The following is an 18,138-nucleotide window of genomic DNA, read 5'->3' as shown; positions in this document are numbered from 1 at the left end:
TTTCCATCCGTGTTTTCACCGACTTACACATTATCAATCCGTTCATCTATCTTCCTTTTCCTCTGTCCATATCTTCTCCCTCGTCTATCCAATACTAGAATAGTCAAAGTCCCCTGTCAGGTTTTGAAAACACAACACTGCACAAGAACAGCAGAGTTCCTCACCGATGACCTCATCTTGATCTCTTAGTTGTAGGGACCAGGCCTGACCTAAAAGATTTTGAAATGACTGTGTACCCTTTCTAGAGGCAGGACTGACCACCTGTGCGTGGCCCCTGGGGGGAACAGGCGCCTCTCTGTGCCAGGTCCCTCTGACGGGCGTGTTCACTTATCCACACGGTCATTCCTCAGATCTGAGCTCGCTCTCCCGCGCTGCCACTTTGTGCTGGGTGCAGAGAGGGGGGTGTTTCCTTTTTGGTTGGTTTTTTGAGGACTGATTATAAGTAGGAGAAGAATAAAAATCGGAGCCATCCGCTGGGTTCATGTGAAAACACAGCCCCTGGGCGTAACCGTGTCCCCTCGCTCCCCCCACAGGCAGACTTTGCCATAGAGGCTCTGGCCAAGGCCACGTATGAGCGCCTTTTCCGCTGGATACTCAGCCGTGTGAACAAAGCCCTGGACAAGACCCACCGGCAAGGGGCCTCGTTCCTGGGAATCCTGGACATTGCTGGATTTGAGATCTTTGAGGTACAGCATGGTGGGATGACACAGCCATGGCCGTGGCTCTCCGGGTGAAGCTTCCCCTCGGAGCACGCATCATGTTGGGGAAAGGCAGGCAGATGGCGACTGAGGGTGGGGGCTGTCCTTGAGGGGGGAAGGGACAGAAGTCCAGCAGGGAATGCACTGGCTTGTGAGACTGAGAAGGCCTCCGTCAGACACGCAGGACCCGATCTCCTGCCGTCCCCCTCTCTCCACCATCCCCCACTCTGACCTGTTCTCACACAGACTCCCCTCATGGTGACAAGATCACGGCCACAGCTCCCAGCAGCCTCTCGGCAGCCTTGGCAGTTGCAGCCAGTTCCCGCTGTTTACCACAGTTGCAGCCAGTTCTAACCAAAATCTTGGCTTTGAGTCTCATTGACTCAGACTCACCGGGGTTGGCTCACCTTTGAGCCAAGCACTATTTCCAGGGTCTTTCCTTAGTTCATGTGGTGCAGCATGGCTGCTGGATCTCACTCCCATGGGTGGGAGGGACATTCTCAATGAGAGGGGAAGTCTTGAGATTGACAGATATTCCAAAACCTATCTGCCATGGAATTCCTCCCTCTCCGAGCCTCGGTCTCTGCATCTGCAAAATGGGGGTGATAAAATACCTTACACGGTGATGCAAAATGGGGGTGATAAAATACCTTACACGGTGATTCTTCCCTTCCCACAAATCATTGTGCAGGTGGAGGGGATAAGCATCCTTAAAGCAATGTGTATGTAGACCACGTGACAGGAGAACCGGTCCATTTGCCAGCCCCCCCCCCCCCCCCCCGCCCCACCACCACCACCGGTTACCTGTAGGCAGCCGTTGTTGGGGCCCGAGCCTTCTCTGGGTGGAAAGGGTGTCAGGCCCTGGGGCTCTCTCCAGGGCTGAGCGTCTCTTCAGGGCCCAAACCCCTGCCTTCATCCACGATGCTCACGGGCCCCCTCGCTGTCCCGTGCAGGTGAACTCCTTCGAGCAGCTGTGCATCAACTACACCAACGAGAAGCTGCAGCAGCTCTTCAACCACACCATGTTCATCCTGGAGCAGGAGGAGTACCAGCGCGAGGGCATCGAGTGGAACTTCATCGACTTCGGGCTCGACCTGCAGCCCTGCATCGAGCTCATCGAGCGGCCGGTGAGGGCCCACGTCACACTCGCATGCGTGTGTGGCCTCCTGCAGCGGCACGTGGACCCTGCCCGCTCCGCGTGTGCACGCTTCCCCCAGCACTGAGTCCTTGTGGACTCAGTCACACTTTCCCTTCCCCCACATTTTAAAGCAAAGGTATTTTCCTTTTTTATTTCTCTTTTCCTCCCTCCCTTCCCTCCTCTTTCTTTCCCTCCCCTTCCCTTCCCTCCCCTTCCCTTCCCTTCCCCTCTTTCCCATTCATTTATTTACAAAGCCAGGAGTCTTTGTTTTGTTCACTGATGTGTCCCAAACTCCTAGAACCATGCACATAGTAGATGCCCAATGAATAATTGTTGAATGACTATTTACTGAGCACCTACTATGTGCTGGGCCCGTCTTTAGGGATTAGGGATGTAATCGTGAATGAGATGAACTTGGTCCCTGCCCTCCTGGAGGAGCGGGCAATAGAACCAGACAAACAAGTAAAGCAAGCGAACCATCCTGATAAAGCCAGCGCGGAGAATGACTGCACAGAGCAGGGGAAGCACTTCCCAATTCTGAGTGCAAAAAGTGAAGACCATTCCAGCAGAATGAATGCCATTTGCAAATAAGGCTGGGCTCTTGACACTTTAATCTAGACCCGTGATCGGCAAACTGCGGCTCGGGAGCCACATGCGGCTCTTTGGCTCCTTGAGTGTGGCTCTTCCACAAAATACCACGGCCTGGGCGAGTCTATTTTGAAGAAGTGGCCTTAGAAGAAGTTTAAGTTTAAAAAATTTGGCTCTCAAAAGAAATTTCAATTGTTGCACTGTTGATATTTGGCTCTGTTGACTAATGAGTTTGCTGACCACTGGTCTAGACTGTCTCCCACAGGGAAGCACTTTACTAAAAAGAACCCTGAGGTGAATCTCTATATATAAAAGGCTAAGTGTCCGTCCATCTGACCGGTAGCTATGATGCACACTGACCACCAGGGGGCAGACACTTAATGCAGGAGCTGCCATGATGCTCACTGGCCATTTAAAAGTAAATGGCACCACGGACCTGGCGCCGAAAAACCAACACTCGGCTTCCCCCAAGTGGGACACAGGTCCCACCACCACCCCAGAATGACACCCCACCAAATCGCAGCCAACGCTGTCCCCATGGCGCAAAATGCTGCCCACAGCCCAGCCTGGAAATGGTTGCTGTGGGCACCGGGTAATGACATCACATAGCAACACCTGGCTTCCTCTCCCTAGCAACTAGCCTCCTTGGAATTTCTTCAGCCCAGGAACCTGACTTGCTTTATAGCCAGGTGCAAACATTTTGCACTTTAACCAAATCTTTGTGAAGCCTTTTCCCATGCCTCATCTCATTTGATCCTCACAGAAGTCCTAGAGTAGGTAGATAGGAGACTCAGTGGAATCCTATTTCCTTTTCAGTAGCTGGAAAAAGGAGATTTAGAAAGTTTAGCAACTTGACCCAACTGAAAAGAAGTAAGAAATGGTGGAACTTGAAAATGACTTCAGGTTTTCTCACTGTGCAGAATATAGTCAAACACTGCTGTAGTTAAATATTTTACCCTTTGTTCTCCCTGCGTGATCTACAATAATTATCTGCTTCGTGTTGATATTTACTGCTCTGTTGCTGACAATTACCTGAAAGAGAAGTTGGGGTGCTTCACTGGGCTGGAAAAAGTTTAGCTAAATCAGAAAGCAGGTCTAACTAAGAAAGTTTATTCTATATCTATAAAAGGCTAAGTTGACTCTCACATGCACGATACATATAAAGCTCTCACTGGTGCCAATTGCACAGGTGTGTTTCGATCTGTCATTGTCGATCGTGAATTTGGTTGACACTTCTATTATATAGAAAGGGCGAATAGCGATATTAAAATATTTCTTCTAATTAATTTCCTTTCAATGTGCACGAATCTGTGCACAGGCACACTAGTGTACATAATAAAGCAAGGTGTAAAATCTTTGTGATGTTGCATATGCTGCCCACTAGGGGGCAGCAGCAAACATGTTCTGTTGGTGCTTGCCCTTCTATCTCCAATGCTGGTCCATTGGACACATGGTAATTTGGGGATATACTTTGCAGGGAGGGAACCAAAATAAAGAGGGTATAAATCCGTCTTTATATGTAGGCAGATATGGTATGAGAGCTAGGGAGCTGCCTGTGCGTGTGTTTGGGTGGCGAGCCTGAGGCTTGAGCCCTGGCTGTGATCCTGCCCTGCTTGTCCTCCACAGAACAACCCTCCAGGCGTGCTCGCCCTGCTGGACGAGGAGTGCTGGTTCCCCAAAGCCACAGACAAGTCCTTCGTGGAGAAGCTGTGCTCAGAGCAGGGCAACCACCCCAAGTTCCAGAAGCCCAAGCAGCTCAAGGACAAAACCGAGTTCTCCATCATCCACTATGCTGGGAAGGTACCCATTGCGTGTCCCAGGGGTCTGTCTGTCCTGGGGACCTCACGAGGAATGCTCAGAGCAAGAGCACCTTGGGAGTGGCAGAACCAAAGGCATCTGGTGTAAATCAGATCCCAAACAAGGCTATTTATGATTTTTGTCTAAGTGTCTGGAAGAGACAAGATATATATATATAATCCAACCATGGTGGCCAGCTAGTTCTTTCCTATATAGACTCTAAATCCTTCCTGCCGCAGGGTAAACCCAGCAGGAAGAGCCAACCAGAATGGGGTGACCAATAAACCCAATTTTGGGTTCACAAGAATCTCCTTTATCATGGCCTTGGGTTTGCCATTGGCAGCCTGTTCCACCCAGAGAGATCTGTGATGTTGTCACCTTGTCGTTGTCAACTCCTCCTCCTCCTCTTCCTCCTCCTCCTCCTCCTCCTTCTTCTTCTCCTCCTCCTCTTCTTCATTATAATCATCATCATCATCATCATCATCATCATCATCATCATCCTTATCATCCTTATCCTTCATGGCTGTTAATGTACAGAACCTTCCCCTGTGCCTCCTGGGTAATGTAGAAAGACATAACTTGGTTTGGCTTACAGAATCTTAGAACATTTTTATTGACTCTCCAGAATCCCCACTGCATCATGCGAACAGGCAATGCCCTAAATCAGGGGTTGGCAAACTAGAGTCCATGCACCAAATCTGTCTGACCCACAGCCTGCTTTTGTAAATAAAGCTTTATTGGCACCCACTTGGTTACAGAACATCTGTGGCTGTCTTTATGCTATAACGACAGAGTTGAGTGGCTGTGACAGACAGTATGGTCTGAAGAACTGAAAACCTGGGCCTTGACAAAAAAAGTTTGCCAGCTCCTACCCTATACTCAAGGGAGCATCACTCCTGTAGATGCAGAGAGATAACGCTTTTCTTTTCCCCACTTTACAGGTGGTTTCCTTTTAGTCCTCTTTCAGATCAGGCCTGGCCATCACCGTAACAACCCACATCCCGTAAGAACCCACCAGAGATATTTTACGAGTTGCTTCCATTTCATAGTCACAATCATAAAATGAAGGCTTGCCCTGGCTGGTTTGCTCAGTGGTTAGAGCATCGGCCCATGTACCTGGGTTGCAGGTTCAATCCCTGGCCCCGGTTGGGGCACATGCATGAGGCAACCTATCAATGTGTCTCTTTCTCATTGATGTTTCTCTCCCTCTCTCTCTCCTTCCCTCCCTTGCACTCCTTAAAAAAAAAAAAAAAAGAAAAGAAAGAAATCAATGGAAAAAATATTCTCAGGTGAGGATTAACAAAAATAAACAATAAAAAATAAAAAAGTGAAGGCTTTGGCCACGGTCAGTATTCAAGTTGGGAATTTACATCCATGTGTCAAAATCTCCCAGTTACAAAACTTACGTTCATCAGAGAGAGGAGACGAGGTCCATACGCTTAATTTAAAAACTGGCATTGTTGCTGAGCCTTCTCAGATGATGGGGAACTTTCATGTGAGGGAGACATTTATTATCAGCCAAGCTCTTCACCACTCGGAGGGCAACCGGCATCATCCCAGGCTCTGGAGGTTGCCAGAGAAGGGTTACTAGGAGAAGGCAAGGACTAGAGACAAGGCCTTCCAGCAGTGGCTACCATTGGCTGCTGCCCTACTGTGTGCAGGGCCCTTTAAAGTCCCGATCTGCTGGTCTCTTCGTTGGAGTTTATGGATTCTCACCGTGGCAGCTGCTAATGTCATTTCCTCGCTGACCTTGGAGGATCTGGGAGGGGAATGGGAGGACGCTGGCCCTGCCCTTAGTTCAGAACTGAAGCAGGAGCCCCTGACCAGAGGGTGGTTCTGGCAGGTGGACTACAACGCGAGCGCCTGGCTGACCAAGAACATGGACCCGCTGAATGACAACGTGACCGCCCTCCTCAACGCCTCTTCCGACAAGTTTGTGGCCGACCTGTGGAAGGACGGTAAGGCCCCGCCTGCTGGAGCTGGCGAGCTGGGCACCAGGGCCCTCCCTCCTCCCTCTTCCCTCCTCCCTCCTCCAGCTGCCCCCCATGCCCACACCTGCTCCCAGGAGGGGCGGCCGTGTGGGGCTGCAAGAGAGGGCAATGTTGGCAGGTGCTAGTAACGTCTTGTTCAACCACCTCAGAGCCCCTTAACCCCACCCCTGGGCCCCAGGGAGAAGGTCTGACATCAGGGCAGTGATGGAGGCAGTAGCGTCCGAGGCATGATGAGTGAGAGTGCCCCCACCTGGAGTTGGAAAGACTGAACTCCTGTCTCACCCCTGCCACACACTTTCCGTCACTCGGGAGCTCTCAGATTCCCCAAGTAGATAATAGTTGCAAAGCAATCCCCCTTACCTCGTGCTGGAGGGAAGGCATTGGCAGCAGAGAGAAGAACGGGGGCCCTGGGAGGGCCAGAGGCTGATGCCGCCCTTCGTGTGCCCCCCAGTGGACCGCATCGTGGGGCTGGACCAGATGGCCAAGATGACGGAGAGCTCGCTGCCCAGCGCCTCCAAGACCAAGAAGGGCATGTTCCGCACGGTGGGGCAGCTGTACAAGGAGCAGCTGGGGAAGCTGATGACCACGCTGCGCAACACCACGCCCAACTTCGTGCGCTGCATCATCCCCAACCACGAGAAGAGGGTGAGGCCGCCCGCCGGCTGGTGGGGGGTCAGAACGTCCCCCAGGGACACCACCAGGGTCCACAGGGAAGGGGAAGGCAGGCAGGGGTAGAGGGGCAAGAAGAAAGCCGGACCCCCCACCCCAAGGGCTCCATCTGACATGGGGGAAGGTTGGCTGAATTTGGGGTCCATTCCCCATCCTGGAGGCAAAAGGAGACAGGGAGGAAGGGGGACCGTGTCCAGACACTTGCGGCCCTGGGATTGCTATACAAGGCATCAAATCACCATGAGTTCATCACTCCAGCTGATAGTCCCTGAGTTCCTGCGTGTGCTGGGGAGACAGTGCTGGATAAGTTGCAGTCCTCGCCTGCAGGTTTCTTGTCGTCTAGTGCAGGGGTGCTCAGCTGGGGCCAGTGGTGCCCCTACCCAGGGGACATCTGGCCACGTCTCGGGACATTTGTGGTTGTCATCGCTGGGAGGGGGCGACTACAGGCATCCAGTGCGTAGAGGCCAGGGCTGTGCTAAGCATCCCACAGTGCGCAGGGCAGCCCCGCGACAGAGAAGGGCCCCACCCAGTGTGCCAGCAGTGCTCAGGTGGCGGAGATCCGTGGGAGAGGCGGACACAAGCTGACAACCGTGGTGCACTGTGCTAAGTTATGAGAACTCCAAACAGCCGGGGCTCCCGCTCCAGCTCCTCAGGGCTGAGGGGAAGCTTCCCAGAGAACGTGCACGTTGAGTGGCATCAACTTGGTGAAGCGGAGGGGGGGCTGGGGCGGGCGTGCTGGGCAGAGGGACCGGTACAACTAAAGTGTGGAGGTGACGAATGAAGCATCTTGGCAAGAAAACGCTAGGTAGGTGGTTGCATGTTGATGTGTGATGGTGTGAGGCAGGGGCTGGGAAGAGCTGGGGCTGAACTAGCAGGGGCTAGATCGATCGGGGAGTTCCTGTGGGTGGACCAGAGCCTGGCCTTCCTTCTGTGATACCACTGGGGCTTTAAAAGCAGGGGTATGTCATGATCAGGTTTACACCTTAGAAACCGAATGAGGGGACGAGGGGAGAGGCAGGATGGGGTGAGAAGACCAGGTAGGAGGCTGTGGTGGGCTTTGTCTGGGCAGGAGAAGAGGGTGGCGAGTGGATGGCAGTGACGATGGCCAATGGAGGGAAGTGGGTGGATTGGGAGATATTCGGGAGGCAGGAGCTTTAGAACTGGTGATGGACAGGAAGTGAGGAAGAGGAAGGCGACAAGGAAGAAGCCCCAGTTTCCAGCCAGGTGATGCCAGTGCCACCAAGTGCAAGAGAGGGATCACCTGAACCCTCAGCTGAGACCTCACCGGGTTGATCCTGGTGGCCTGGTGAGGGGGGTCACCCAGGCCTGAGATTCGGGGCTGGCTGCTCCCCGAGGCCCAGCCCCGGCGGCCCATCGCCCTCTCCACCTTTGCAGTCCGGCAAGCTGGATGCCTTTCTGGTGCTGGAGCAGCTGCGGTGCAACGGGGTGCTGGAAGGCATCCGCATCTGCCGCCAGGGCTTCCCCAACAGGATCGTCTTCCAGGAGTTCCGCCAACGGTGAGCCCGCTGCCCGGGCAGGCGCCGGTGGGGCGGTGGGTGAGCGGCCGGCGGAGGGAGGGACGATAGAGAGGCGCTCGGTTGGTGACTTCTGTCCTGTGTTTCAAGCTACGAGATCCTGGCCGCGAATGCCATTCCTAAAGGCTTCATGGACGGGAAGCAGGCCTGCATCCTCATGGTGAGCCCAGCCCAGTCCGCCCCCCGAAATCCGGCCGCAGCCCTCCCCGGCTCTGGTGGCACTGCCGGGAGCTGCTTTGGGTGTGACCTCCCTTAAACAGGCTTAACCCCTGGCCACAAGGCCCGGCTGAGAATGGGAGCTCTGGTCTTCCTTCCTTCCTTCTGCAGATCAAAGCCCTGGAACTCGACCCCAACTTGTACAGGATCGGGCAGAGCAAGATCTTCTTCCGAACCGGGGTCCTGGCCCACCTGGAAGAGGAGCGAGACTTGAAGATCACCGATGTCATCATGGCTTTCCAGGCCATGTGTCGCGGCTACCTGGCCAGAAAGTAAGGACCCGCCTATTGTCACCTCCCCACAAACATAGGTGGGAGACACGCACTTTCAGGGGGCTTGCTGGCCTCACGTTCTTCTCCTTTTTTTTAAAAAAATATTTTTATTGATTTAAGAGAATAAGGGATAGGTGGGGAGAGAGAGATAGAAACATCAGTGATGAGAGAGAATCACTCATCGGCTGCCTCCTGCACACCCCACACTGGGGATCGAACCTACAACCCGGGCATGTGCCCTGACCTGGAATTGAACCGTGACCTCCTGGTTCATAGGTTGACACTCAATCTCTGAGCCACACCTGCCGGGCTGGCCTCATGTTCTGATTCCCTGACTCTAATAGGCCATCTGCATTAAGATGCTCCACTGATGGGATGGCAGTGTTTTCTTGGAGGGAAGAAATGCTACTGTTTAGTATAGGCACTGGTTATGAGGGCAGGCAGGGAGGTTAGGACCGTGACTCTGGAGCGTTAGACTTCAGTTCTCATCCTGGCTCCCCCACTTACTTGCTGATGGACCTTGGGCAAGGTACTCTACCTCTCTGAGCCTCAGGTCTCTCCACTGGAAAACAGCATATTCATTCCTGCCTCGTGGAATTGTTTATGAGGAGTCAGTGGAATACTTCCTGAAAAGTGCCTGGTTATCATCTCAGAAGTGTGAGAATGTGATTAGGTACCTGAGGAAAGGGTATTTGGCTGTATCTGTAGCCTTATGTCCAGATGGGATTCGTAAGGCAGGGTCTTGGAAGGTCTGGTGCCCCTTCTGTTTTGGGAAGCCTGGGGCCATGTGAAGACCAGGGTCCTGAAAAGTTACACCAAAGGGTAACTGGCAGGAACTGGTGGAGCCGCTCTGTGCAGGGTTATGTCATCATGAATGATGGCTCCTGCTGTCGTCTGCAGAGCCCTGATCGTGTCAAGCTGGTTCAGTGCCAAGGGGACCCGAGATGGTCAAGGCCAGATCTGGGGAGCTCGTGGTCCAGGGACAGACCTAACTTAAGTTTCATAATTCTGTTACCACCCCAACCCCCAACCCCGCCTCCAGACTACTGAGGGCAGTTTTATTCTTCAAGTTCACCCACGTTCGAGATGGCAGAGAGAAGAGGATTGTACTCACTGTTCATGGTTTCTCAAACCTAACAGCCCGTAAACAAGAAGAGTGCTAGTTCTGTGTCAGGTTTGAGGTTTCTAAAACACACCTGAGGAAGGAACAGGTTTGTCAGACACTCAGCTTTGGGGAGATGTGGCGCAGCTGGGAGTGAGCAGGGTCCCCTAGGGATGATGTAGCACGGACTGATTTCCTCGACGTTTGGAGCACAGCTCTGGTTCCAGGGTATGTTGTAAGGGAGCCTTGGGTCCCCCTTGCCCGCTGAGAAAGGCCCTGGCCTCCATGTTATCTGAGCGGTCCGTGCCTAGACAGTATCCCTGTGCTGGTGCTCAGAGCCCCTGGCGGAACCTGAGCTGGAGAAAAGCGGGGATTGTCCTTGTGCAAGTCACAAAGTCACAAGCGAACCAGACGTGCCTTGCTTTCAGGATGCTGCAGGGTGGGATGCTATGACAACAAGGGGAGACCGGTGTCGGGCGACCAGGGCCTCTCACGGCTCCCTGCCCCTCTCCCCAGGGCCTTTGCCAAGAGGCAGCAGCAGCTGACGGCCATGAAGGTGATTCAGAGGAACTGTGCCGCCTACCTCAAGCTGCGCAACTGGCAGTGGTGGAGGCTCTTCACCAAGGTGAGTGCTCCGGCCCCACCCAGCTCTCAGGCCCCCAGCCCTGGTTCTTCGCTCCAGATGCTCCAGATGAGGGCCTGGAGGTGGTTGTCAGTGGGTGTGCAGCTGAGAGCTGGAGATCAAACCTGGCCTGTTGGCGATGCTCCAGGCCTGTCTCCGGTGCATCTGACGAAGGCCCGCTCTCTTTGGCACCTGGGTTGCAGCCAGGACCTGAACACAGGTCCAGAGAATTTCATCACCACAAGGATCCCTCACAGTGCCCTTTTATAACCACGCCCTTTTCTCTTCTAGCCACACCTACTTTCTTCCATAGCCACACCCATTTCCTTCATAGCCCCTGGCAACCACTTGACATTTCTAAAATTCTGTCATTTGAACATTGTGCCATTTTGTTATGTAGATGAGGTCATACCTTTTAGCACTGACTTTTCAGTTGGCACCATTTTCAGGTGATCCATCCAGGCGGTTGCATGTATCCGTCATTTGTTTCTCTGGGGACAATTTGTTCTTGCAGCGTCGCTGCTAACACACACTGATTGGGCAAAGACAAGCTCTGTTGCGACAGATGCCGTTTATGTGCCCTTGAGCGTGTAAATTGGCACAAACCTTTTTCAGCGAGCAAATACTTACTGTCTGTTGTGTGCCAGGCGTGCACAAGGTGCTGTGGGGATACAGCGTGAACAGACACCATGGGCCCTGGCCTCATGGGTATTCCACTCAGGTGGGGGAGCAGATAATGAGCAGGTAATCACAGGGACAAATAGATGAAGGCAAACTTAAGTGTTGTGTGAGGGACCCACCGTGTGTGTGATGGGCTTCCCTAGACCAGGCCGGGGCTTGAGCACCAGAGTCAGGAGTCAACCTGGTAAAGAACAGAAGGAGGAAGCAGCTTTTTGGAAATATTCATCCCTATAGACCCAACTTCTTAAAAACTGACTTAAGCCATCTGAGAGAAAGAAAATCAGGATTTAGGGGTGTTCCTTGTGGCCCAGTCCTGGCAGACTGGTTAATTTAATAATGGCTCATCCATTGATATGGCTTATCTCATAGTTTTAAGTAATAAAAGTACATAAAACTGGGCAGCATGATCTCAAGTATATTTTTTTAATGTGTAGGGGAAAAGACTGGAAGGAAATGCTAACCATGATAATACTGACCCTGATGGGGGAGGTAGGGTGTGGGGATTTTTTTCCCTCTTCTCCTTGGAAGGAAACACAACAATTTTTCGGCAGCAGTAGTCTCTCCCCAGATGGGACTAAATGGGAGAAGGGGAAGTCTTTTCCTTTCACCGTATACCTTTATCTGTTGCCTTAATTTAGGGTTTCTCAACCTCGGCCCTATTGATACTTTGGGATGCATGATTCTGTGCTGTGAGAGAGCTGCCCTAATTCTAGAATGTTTGGCAGCATCCCTGGCCTCTGCCCACTGGATGCTGGTAGCACCCCCTGCCCCAGTTGTGACAGCTGAAACTGTCTCCAGAAATTGCCACACGTCCCCTTGGGGTGGGGTAAAATTGTCCCTGGCTGAGAAGCACTGATCTACTTTTATTACCAGGCTGTATCCCTTTGCCATGAAAATAAACGATGCGCTGACTGTGTGTGTGTGTGTGTGTGTGTGTGTGTGTGTGTGTGTGTGTGTAGGTGAAGCCCCTGCTGCAGGTGACGCGGCAGGAGGAGGAGATGCAGGCCAAGGAGGATGAGCTGCAGAAGACCAAGGAGCGGCAGCAGAAGGCAGAGAGCGAGCTCAAGGAGCTGGAGCAGAAGCACTCGCAGGTGCTTGTCAGAGAGCGTGACGGGGGGCGGGGGGGGGGGACCTGCGAGGGAGGCAGGATGCCTGCTCCTGGGGGACTCACTGGCCGCCTCCCACCCCTGCGTGCAGCTGGCCGAGGAGAAGAACCTGCTGCAGGAGCAGCTGCAGGCGGAGACGGAGCTGTACGCTGAGGCGGAGGAGATGCGGGTCCGGCTGGCGGCCAAGAAGCAGGAGCTGGAGGAGATCCTGCATGAGATGGAGGCCCGCCTGGAGGAGGAGGAAGACCGGGGCCAGCAGCTGCAGGCAGAAAGGAAGAAGATGGCCCAGCAGATGCTGGTAAGGCACTGGAGGGGCTGACCTTCCCTGCAGGTAGGCCTGTGAGGCCCATATGATGAAAAATGTCCCCATTGCACAGATAAAGAGACTAAGGCTTGGGAGGGAACAGCATCTGTGCACACAGGTCTCCTCGAAAGCCCGCTCTGTTCTGCCCTGCCTTTCGTGTGCCTTTATTTTTTCTCCTAATAATAGCTGTGTGTGAGGGATAATTACATTGTTGCAGAACAAACACCCAAAATAAACATTTATTTCACATAGTCAGGAATCTGACAGTGGCTTAGCTAGATGGGTCTGGCTTAGCATCTCTCATGAAGTTACAGTCAAGATGCCAGCTGGGCTGCAGTCATGTGAAGGCTTGACTGGGGCTGGAGGACCCACTTCTACATGGCTCACTCACATGGCTGTAGGCAGGAGGCCTGGGCTCCTCACCATGTGAGCTTCTCCTCGGGGCTGCTCGAGTGTCCTCACAACTTGGCAGCTGGCTTCCCCCAGAAGGAGTGAGTCACGCGAGAGAGAGCAGGGGAGGAAGGCACAGTGCCTCTTATAGCCTCATTGATGATGCTACACTCCATCACTTCCTCTTGATTTTGTTAGTTAGAAGCAAGTCACTAAGTCCTGCCCACATGCAAGGAGAGGAATTAGGCTCCACCTTTGAGGGGAAGAGTATAATTTGTGGACGCACTTCAAAACCACCATGGTACCTACTGTCCCCATTTTATAGATGAGGGGACTGAGGCTCCGTGAAGCAAACCTTAATTTCCAAAGGAGACTGCAGGGCACGGGGGGTCATCAGGCCCCCAGGGCTCCAGGAGAGTGACTTTTAAGCAAGGCTGTGATTCTTTCCCCCACGAGGACCTGGAGGAACAGCTGGAGGAAGAGGAAGCTGCGAGGCAGAAGCTACAACTTGAAAAGGTCACGGCCGAGGCCAAGATCAAGAAACTGGAGGATGACATCCTGGTCATGGATGATCAGAACAACAAACTGTCCAAAGTGAGTGGGGCCGAGCATCTGCACTCTAATGACAGGCTCACCCGGGACAAGGATTTCAGATTGGGTTTCTTTTTTAGCCAAATAAAGGGTACTGAAGGCCAAGCAAAGGTTTACCTCTGACAAGGTGGCTTTGTGACCGCCCTGTGGATGCGGGTGTGCCATGGACTGGGTCCTGGCAGGATCACCAGCACCAGGGCTGCCACGGAGCAAGTCTCGGCAGCACCATGACCAATGGAGCCCCCAAGGTGTGCAAAGGAGGCCAAGGTGCCTGAGTCTCCGGGCCCTCTCCCACATTCTCATGGGCCGCGTCCAGTGAGCGACGGGGCGACCAGCTGTCCTGGTTTGCCTAGGATGGAGGGGCTTCCGGGATGTGGAACTCCCAGCACCAAAACCGGAAAAGTCCCAGTGCCAAACAGGATGAGTCGCTCACCCTCGTCAGTAACTTCTAACTGGCCCCACGGAGGGCAGGCTCCTTTCAGTTCTTTCAGCCAGATGCCAGCAGGGCACCTGCCATGAGCCAGGCCCCGTTAGGGGTAGGGCATGTGTGGTGAGAGAGGACCATGCCCTTGTGGGGCTTATATTCTAGTGATACAGCAAATAGATCATCCCACACATAACTATTAATAACCATTGTGAGCGGGGTTCTGAAGGAGGTGTTGCCCATGTTATGAGAAGACCACTAGGGGTGGAGGGAGGGAGGTTATTCAGGGAAGGCTTCCTGGAGGAAGTGACATGTAAGTGGAAGCCTAAACACTGAGGAGCAGTTACAGGGAGAGGAGGTGGAGGAGCACCCCAGGCAGATGGCTCCATCTGTGCAAAGGCCCCGAGGCAGGGAAGAGCTGGCATGCGATAGGAAGGGAACGAGGGCCCCATGGGCTGGCACATTGAAGTATGAGAGGCACAGTGACATGAGATGAGAAGTGGCGGACTTTTGGAAATTAAGGAACTTCTCGTCACCATTTCAAACTCTAGGCTGTATTCGGTTATCATGTGGGTTTTCCTTTCAACTGTTTATCTGGAAATCACTAAAAGTGAGACATAGATCCTGGAAGGAAAAAAAAAAAAAGACTAATAGTGTTTCTTTTTCTTTCCCAAAAAAGGAGCGAAAACTCCTTGAAGAGAGGATTAGTGACTTAACGACGAATCTTGCAGAAGAGGAAGAAAAGGCCAAGAACCTCACCAAGCTGAAAAATAAGCACGAATCTATGATTTCAGAACTGGAAGGTAAACCGGCTACCCAAAGAGGCTCTGTATTTTAAAACTAGGAGAATCAGAGAGGAAACTTCAGAATGGCAGATTATTTCAAGAGAGGCAAATCCCCTCCAGGCTCCCGGTCTCCCTTAGCCGACATACAGTGATAACCAAAGGCCCTTTCCAGCGGGACTGACGGTTCTTCGTGGAGAGGGTGGCGCGGGCGGGACTGTTACCAGCAGGGGATGGGTGTGCATGTGCGTGAATTTCCTCCGCGTGAAAGGCCTCAGCAGGAAGGCTCGTCCTTCGGGAGTCTTTCTGGTGGCTTCCGCCGCCTGAAGGGCCCCTGGCTTTGTCTAGTGCGGCTGAAGAAGGAGGAGAAGAACCGGCAGGAGCTGGAGAAGCTGAAACGGAAGCTGGAGGGAGAGGCCAGCGATTTCCACGAGCAGATCGCAGACCTGCAGGCGCAGATTGCAGAGCTCAAGATGCAGCTGGCCAAGAAGGAGGAGGAGCTGCAGGCAGCCCTGGCCAGGTAGTGGGGCCGCGGCCTGTGTGTTCCTGGGCCCTGCCAATCCAGTGGCCCCAGCCTTCCTCCTCCTCCAGGCAGGCCTCCATCTAATGCGAGGCCAGAGCACGCCTTGACTTTCCTCTCTTCCCTCCAAACTCACCCCTCTTTGTGTCTCCCATGGTGTCTCTCTTTTGGACGCCCAGGCCTTCCTCGTCCACACCCCAGTCCTGCATTTCCAGTTGGCCACAGAGGCCCTTCCATGGCACCTCCCACACCACATGCCTGAGGCTGGAAGGGCCCTCCTCTCCCTCAAGCCCCCTTCGAAGGTCTCCCTTTCTGTGCCTGCCAGTCCCCTCCCTAGCTTTTGCCCTCCCTGCTCCTCCCACAGCCAGCAGGCAGCAGCCCTCAGGTTCTGCCAGCCCTTTGCCAGGTGCCCCTTCTCCCACTCTGAGCTGGCTTCCCCCTAGTGGCCCCACACTGGCAATAGACTCACCTGCTCGCTGTGTGCTAAGCTCCTTTTAAGCGGCATCTTCACAGATACCTGGCCAGGTGTGCCGCTGTTTTCTCCAGTTCACCGGGGAGGAAGCTGAGCCAGGGGAGGTGAAGGAGTGTGTGACTGTCACCCCGCTTTTGAGAGGCAGAGCTGGGATTTGAGCCCCAAAGCTTTCTGCTGATCCCCTGGTCATGCTGCATGACTGTTAGAGTGATGGACCAGAAACATCACTTGGGGTCGTAAACCTACTCAAACCTTGCTGGCTTGTGCAGGAAACCCAGGTCTTGGCCTGGTGCTCAGTGCCCCCCTGCCCTCTGCAGTCTGACCCCAACCAACCATTATGCTTCCTCTCTCACTGCTGCCCATTCACAAGTGCAGTGCAATCGACCTGCCCACCTCCCCTGCCCTGCAGAGTCTTACCTCTGTGCCTTCTCTCATGCTGTTTCCTTTCCTTCCTCCCCCCACACACCCCATGCATCAGGAGGGAGCTCCCTTCCATGAAATGCCTGACTCAGTCCACCCCATTCGAACGACACTGCTCACATCCCACCTTGACCCAGGCTCACTGCCTCTCCCGGGCTGGGAGCCCTGGCTTTAGCATCACCCAAAGCAGCGCCTGGTCAAGGGCTTTGCATGTAGCAGACACTCAGTCACTGTTTGAGCAAAGGGAAGGAAGAGCACGTAGTCACCAAGGAGGGATAACTGTCCAGTGTTCAGAAAGTAACTAGTAAGCCCCTTCTGTGAATTGGGCACCGAGCCAGTCTGGGACCGGTGCTTTGCATTCACACACACAGAAAACCATGAGCTAATTTTTATACAGACCTTGGGACCCATCATGTCCTACGTAAATGTCCAAGCAGTCCAGTGTCGCAAGGAGGGATCCGCTGTGTCCTGGGGGTGGGGTGCAACATGTTTTACTATCCATGGAGCATGAGTGGTTGGTTCCTGAAAACAATGTTTGACCACGTGTGCGACAGCAGAGGCCTGGGGCCCCGGGATCTTCATTCTGGTGACCTGTCCCTGGCAGGCTTGACGATGAAATTGCTCAGAAGAACAACGCCCTCAAGAAGATCCGGGAGCTGGAGGGTCTCATCTCAGACCTGCAGGAGGACCTGGACTCAGAACGGGCCGCGAGAAACAAAGCTGAGAAGCAGAAGCGAGACCTGGGGGAGGAGCTGGAGGCGCTGAAGACGGAGCTGGAGGACACGCTGGACAGCACGGCCACCCAGCAGGAGCTCCGGTGAGAGGGGACCGTTGTCCACCGCATTGATGGGGTGGCTGGTGTGGACGGAGTGAGCCCAGCAAATCCTGAATCACAGGGTTCCGCAGGCCCTGCATTTACTGTCCTGATTGCATTTTGCTGTAACTGACACAAGTGTGATTATTTTTAATCTTATTACTTACATCACAATAGTGGGACATAATCAGAGAACAATTTGAAAACTAGAGAAAAGTAGACACCAAAAACATCATCCTTAGGAGTATCTCCCTCCTGTCTTTTCATGTATATGTGTGTGTAAGTAAATCGCCCCCAGCCCCAGTCACCAAGTGTGTGGGTTTACCAGTCAGGTTTGTGTTAAATTTTTAAAATAACATTATCAGACTGGATTTCTTGTTTTGGTTGTTACAAAAATACGTTTTCAGAGAGAGGAAGGAAGAGGGAGAGAGAGATCAAAACATCAATGATGAGAGAGAATCATCGACTGGCTTCCTCCTGCATGCCCCCTACCAGGGATCGAGCCCAAAACCTGGGCATGTGCCCTGACCAGGAATCAAACCGTGACTTCCTGGTTCATAGGTTGGCGCTCAAACCACTGAGCCATGCTGGCCAGGCATTATCAGACTGGTTTTTTATTTAAGATGTACAGCAGGCAATCAAACAGACCACAACAAAACAACTACAGGTCTGCTAGAAAATGAATGCTAACATTAGTGAAACTAGGCCATTTATTCATTCAATAAACACACAAATGTAATTAGAGAGCGTCTGTGTCAGGTGCTGTGCGAACACTGAGATTCATCTCCCACTCATTGGGTTTTGTGCTCCCTTCCCACCTGGCCAACAACACAGAAAAGCCCGGGGCAGGCCTTGAAAACACAGACTCAGAGTCAGATTATTTGGGTTCCATTTCCGGTCCTACACACAGTGGTTGTAACAACTCGGGGAAGCGGCTCACCCTTCCTTAGCCATAGTTTCCTCAGCTGTACAATGGAAATAATAATATACCTGCCTTGTAGGGCCA

General features: G+C 53.1%; 1 protein-coding gene across 2 annotated transcripts in view; it reads left to right on the top strand.

Annotated features, from left to right (window-relative positions):
- The window catches only part of MYH11 (myosin heavy chain 11), a 118,933-nt gene that overhangs the window by 81,986 nt on the left and 18,809 nt on the right, over positions 1 to 18,138 (top strand). For both annotated transcript variants that reach the window (XM_079797326.1, XM_079797327.1), the window contains exons 12-26: positions 534 to 686; positions 1,652 to 1,825; positions 4,051 to 4,224; positions 6,065 to 6,179; positions 6,664 to 6,857; positions 8,277 to 8,398; positions 8,507 to 8,576; positions 8,744 to 8,904; positions 10,523 to 10,631; positions 12,269 to 12,400; positions 12,507 to 12,713; positions 13,566 to 13,703; positions 14,804 to 14,927; positions 15,255 to 15,426; positions 16,923 to 17,135. In XM_079797326.1, coding sequence (XP_079653452.1) covers positions 534 to 686; positions 1,652 to 1,825; positions 4,051 to 4,224; positions 6,065 to 6,179; positions 6,664 to 6,857; positions 8,277 to 8,398; positions 8,507 to 8,576; positions 8,744 to 8,904; positions 10,523 to 10,631; positions 12,269 to 12,400; positions 12,507 to 12,713; positions 13,566 to 13,703; positions 14,804 to 14,927; positions 15,255 to 15,426; positions 16,923 to 17,135 — 2,258 coding nt within the window. The remainder of the gene's footprint in view (positions 1 to 533; positions 687 to 1,651; positions 1,826 to 4,050; positions 4,225 to 6,064; positions 6,180 to 6,663; positions 6,858 to 8,276; positions 8,399 to 8,506; positions 8,577 to 8,743; positions 8,905 to 10,522; positions 10,632 to 12,268; positions 12,401 to 12,506; positions 12,714 to 13,565; positions 13,704 to 14,803; positions 14,928 to 15,254; positions 15,427 to 16,922; positions 17,136 to 18,138) is intronic.

Source organism: Cnephaeus nilssonii, assembly GCF_951640355.1.
Source record: "Cnephaeus nilssonii genome assembly, chromosome: 2".
Classification (NCBI taxonomy): domain Eukaryota; kingdom Metazoa; phylum Chordata; class Mammalia; order Chiroptera; family Vespertilionidae; genus Cnephaeus; species Cnephaeus nilssonii.
The sequence above is the reverse complement of the archived record's forward strand: the minus strand, read 5'-3'. Positions and strand labels throughout refer to the sequence as shown.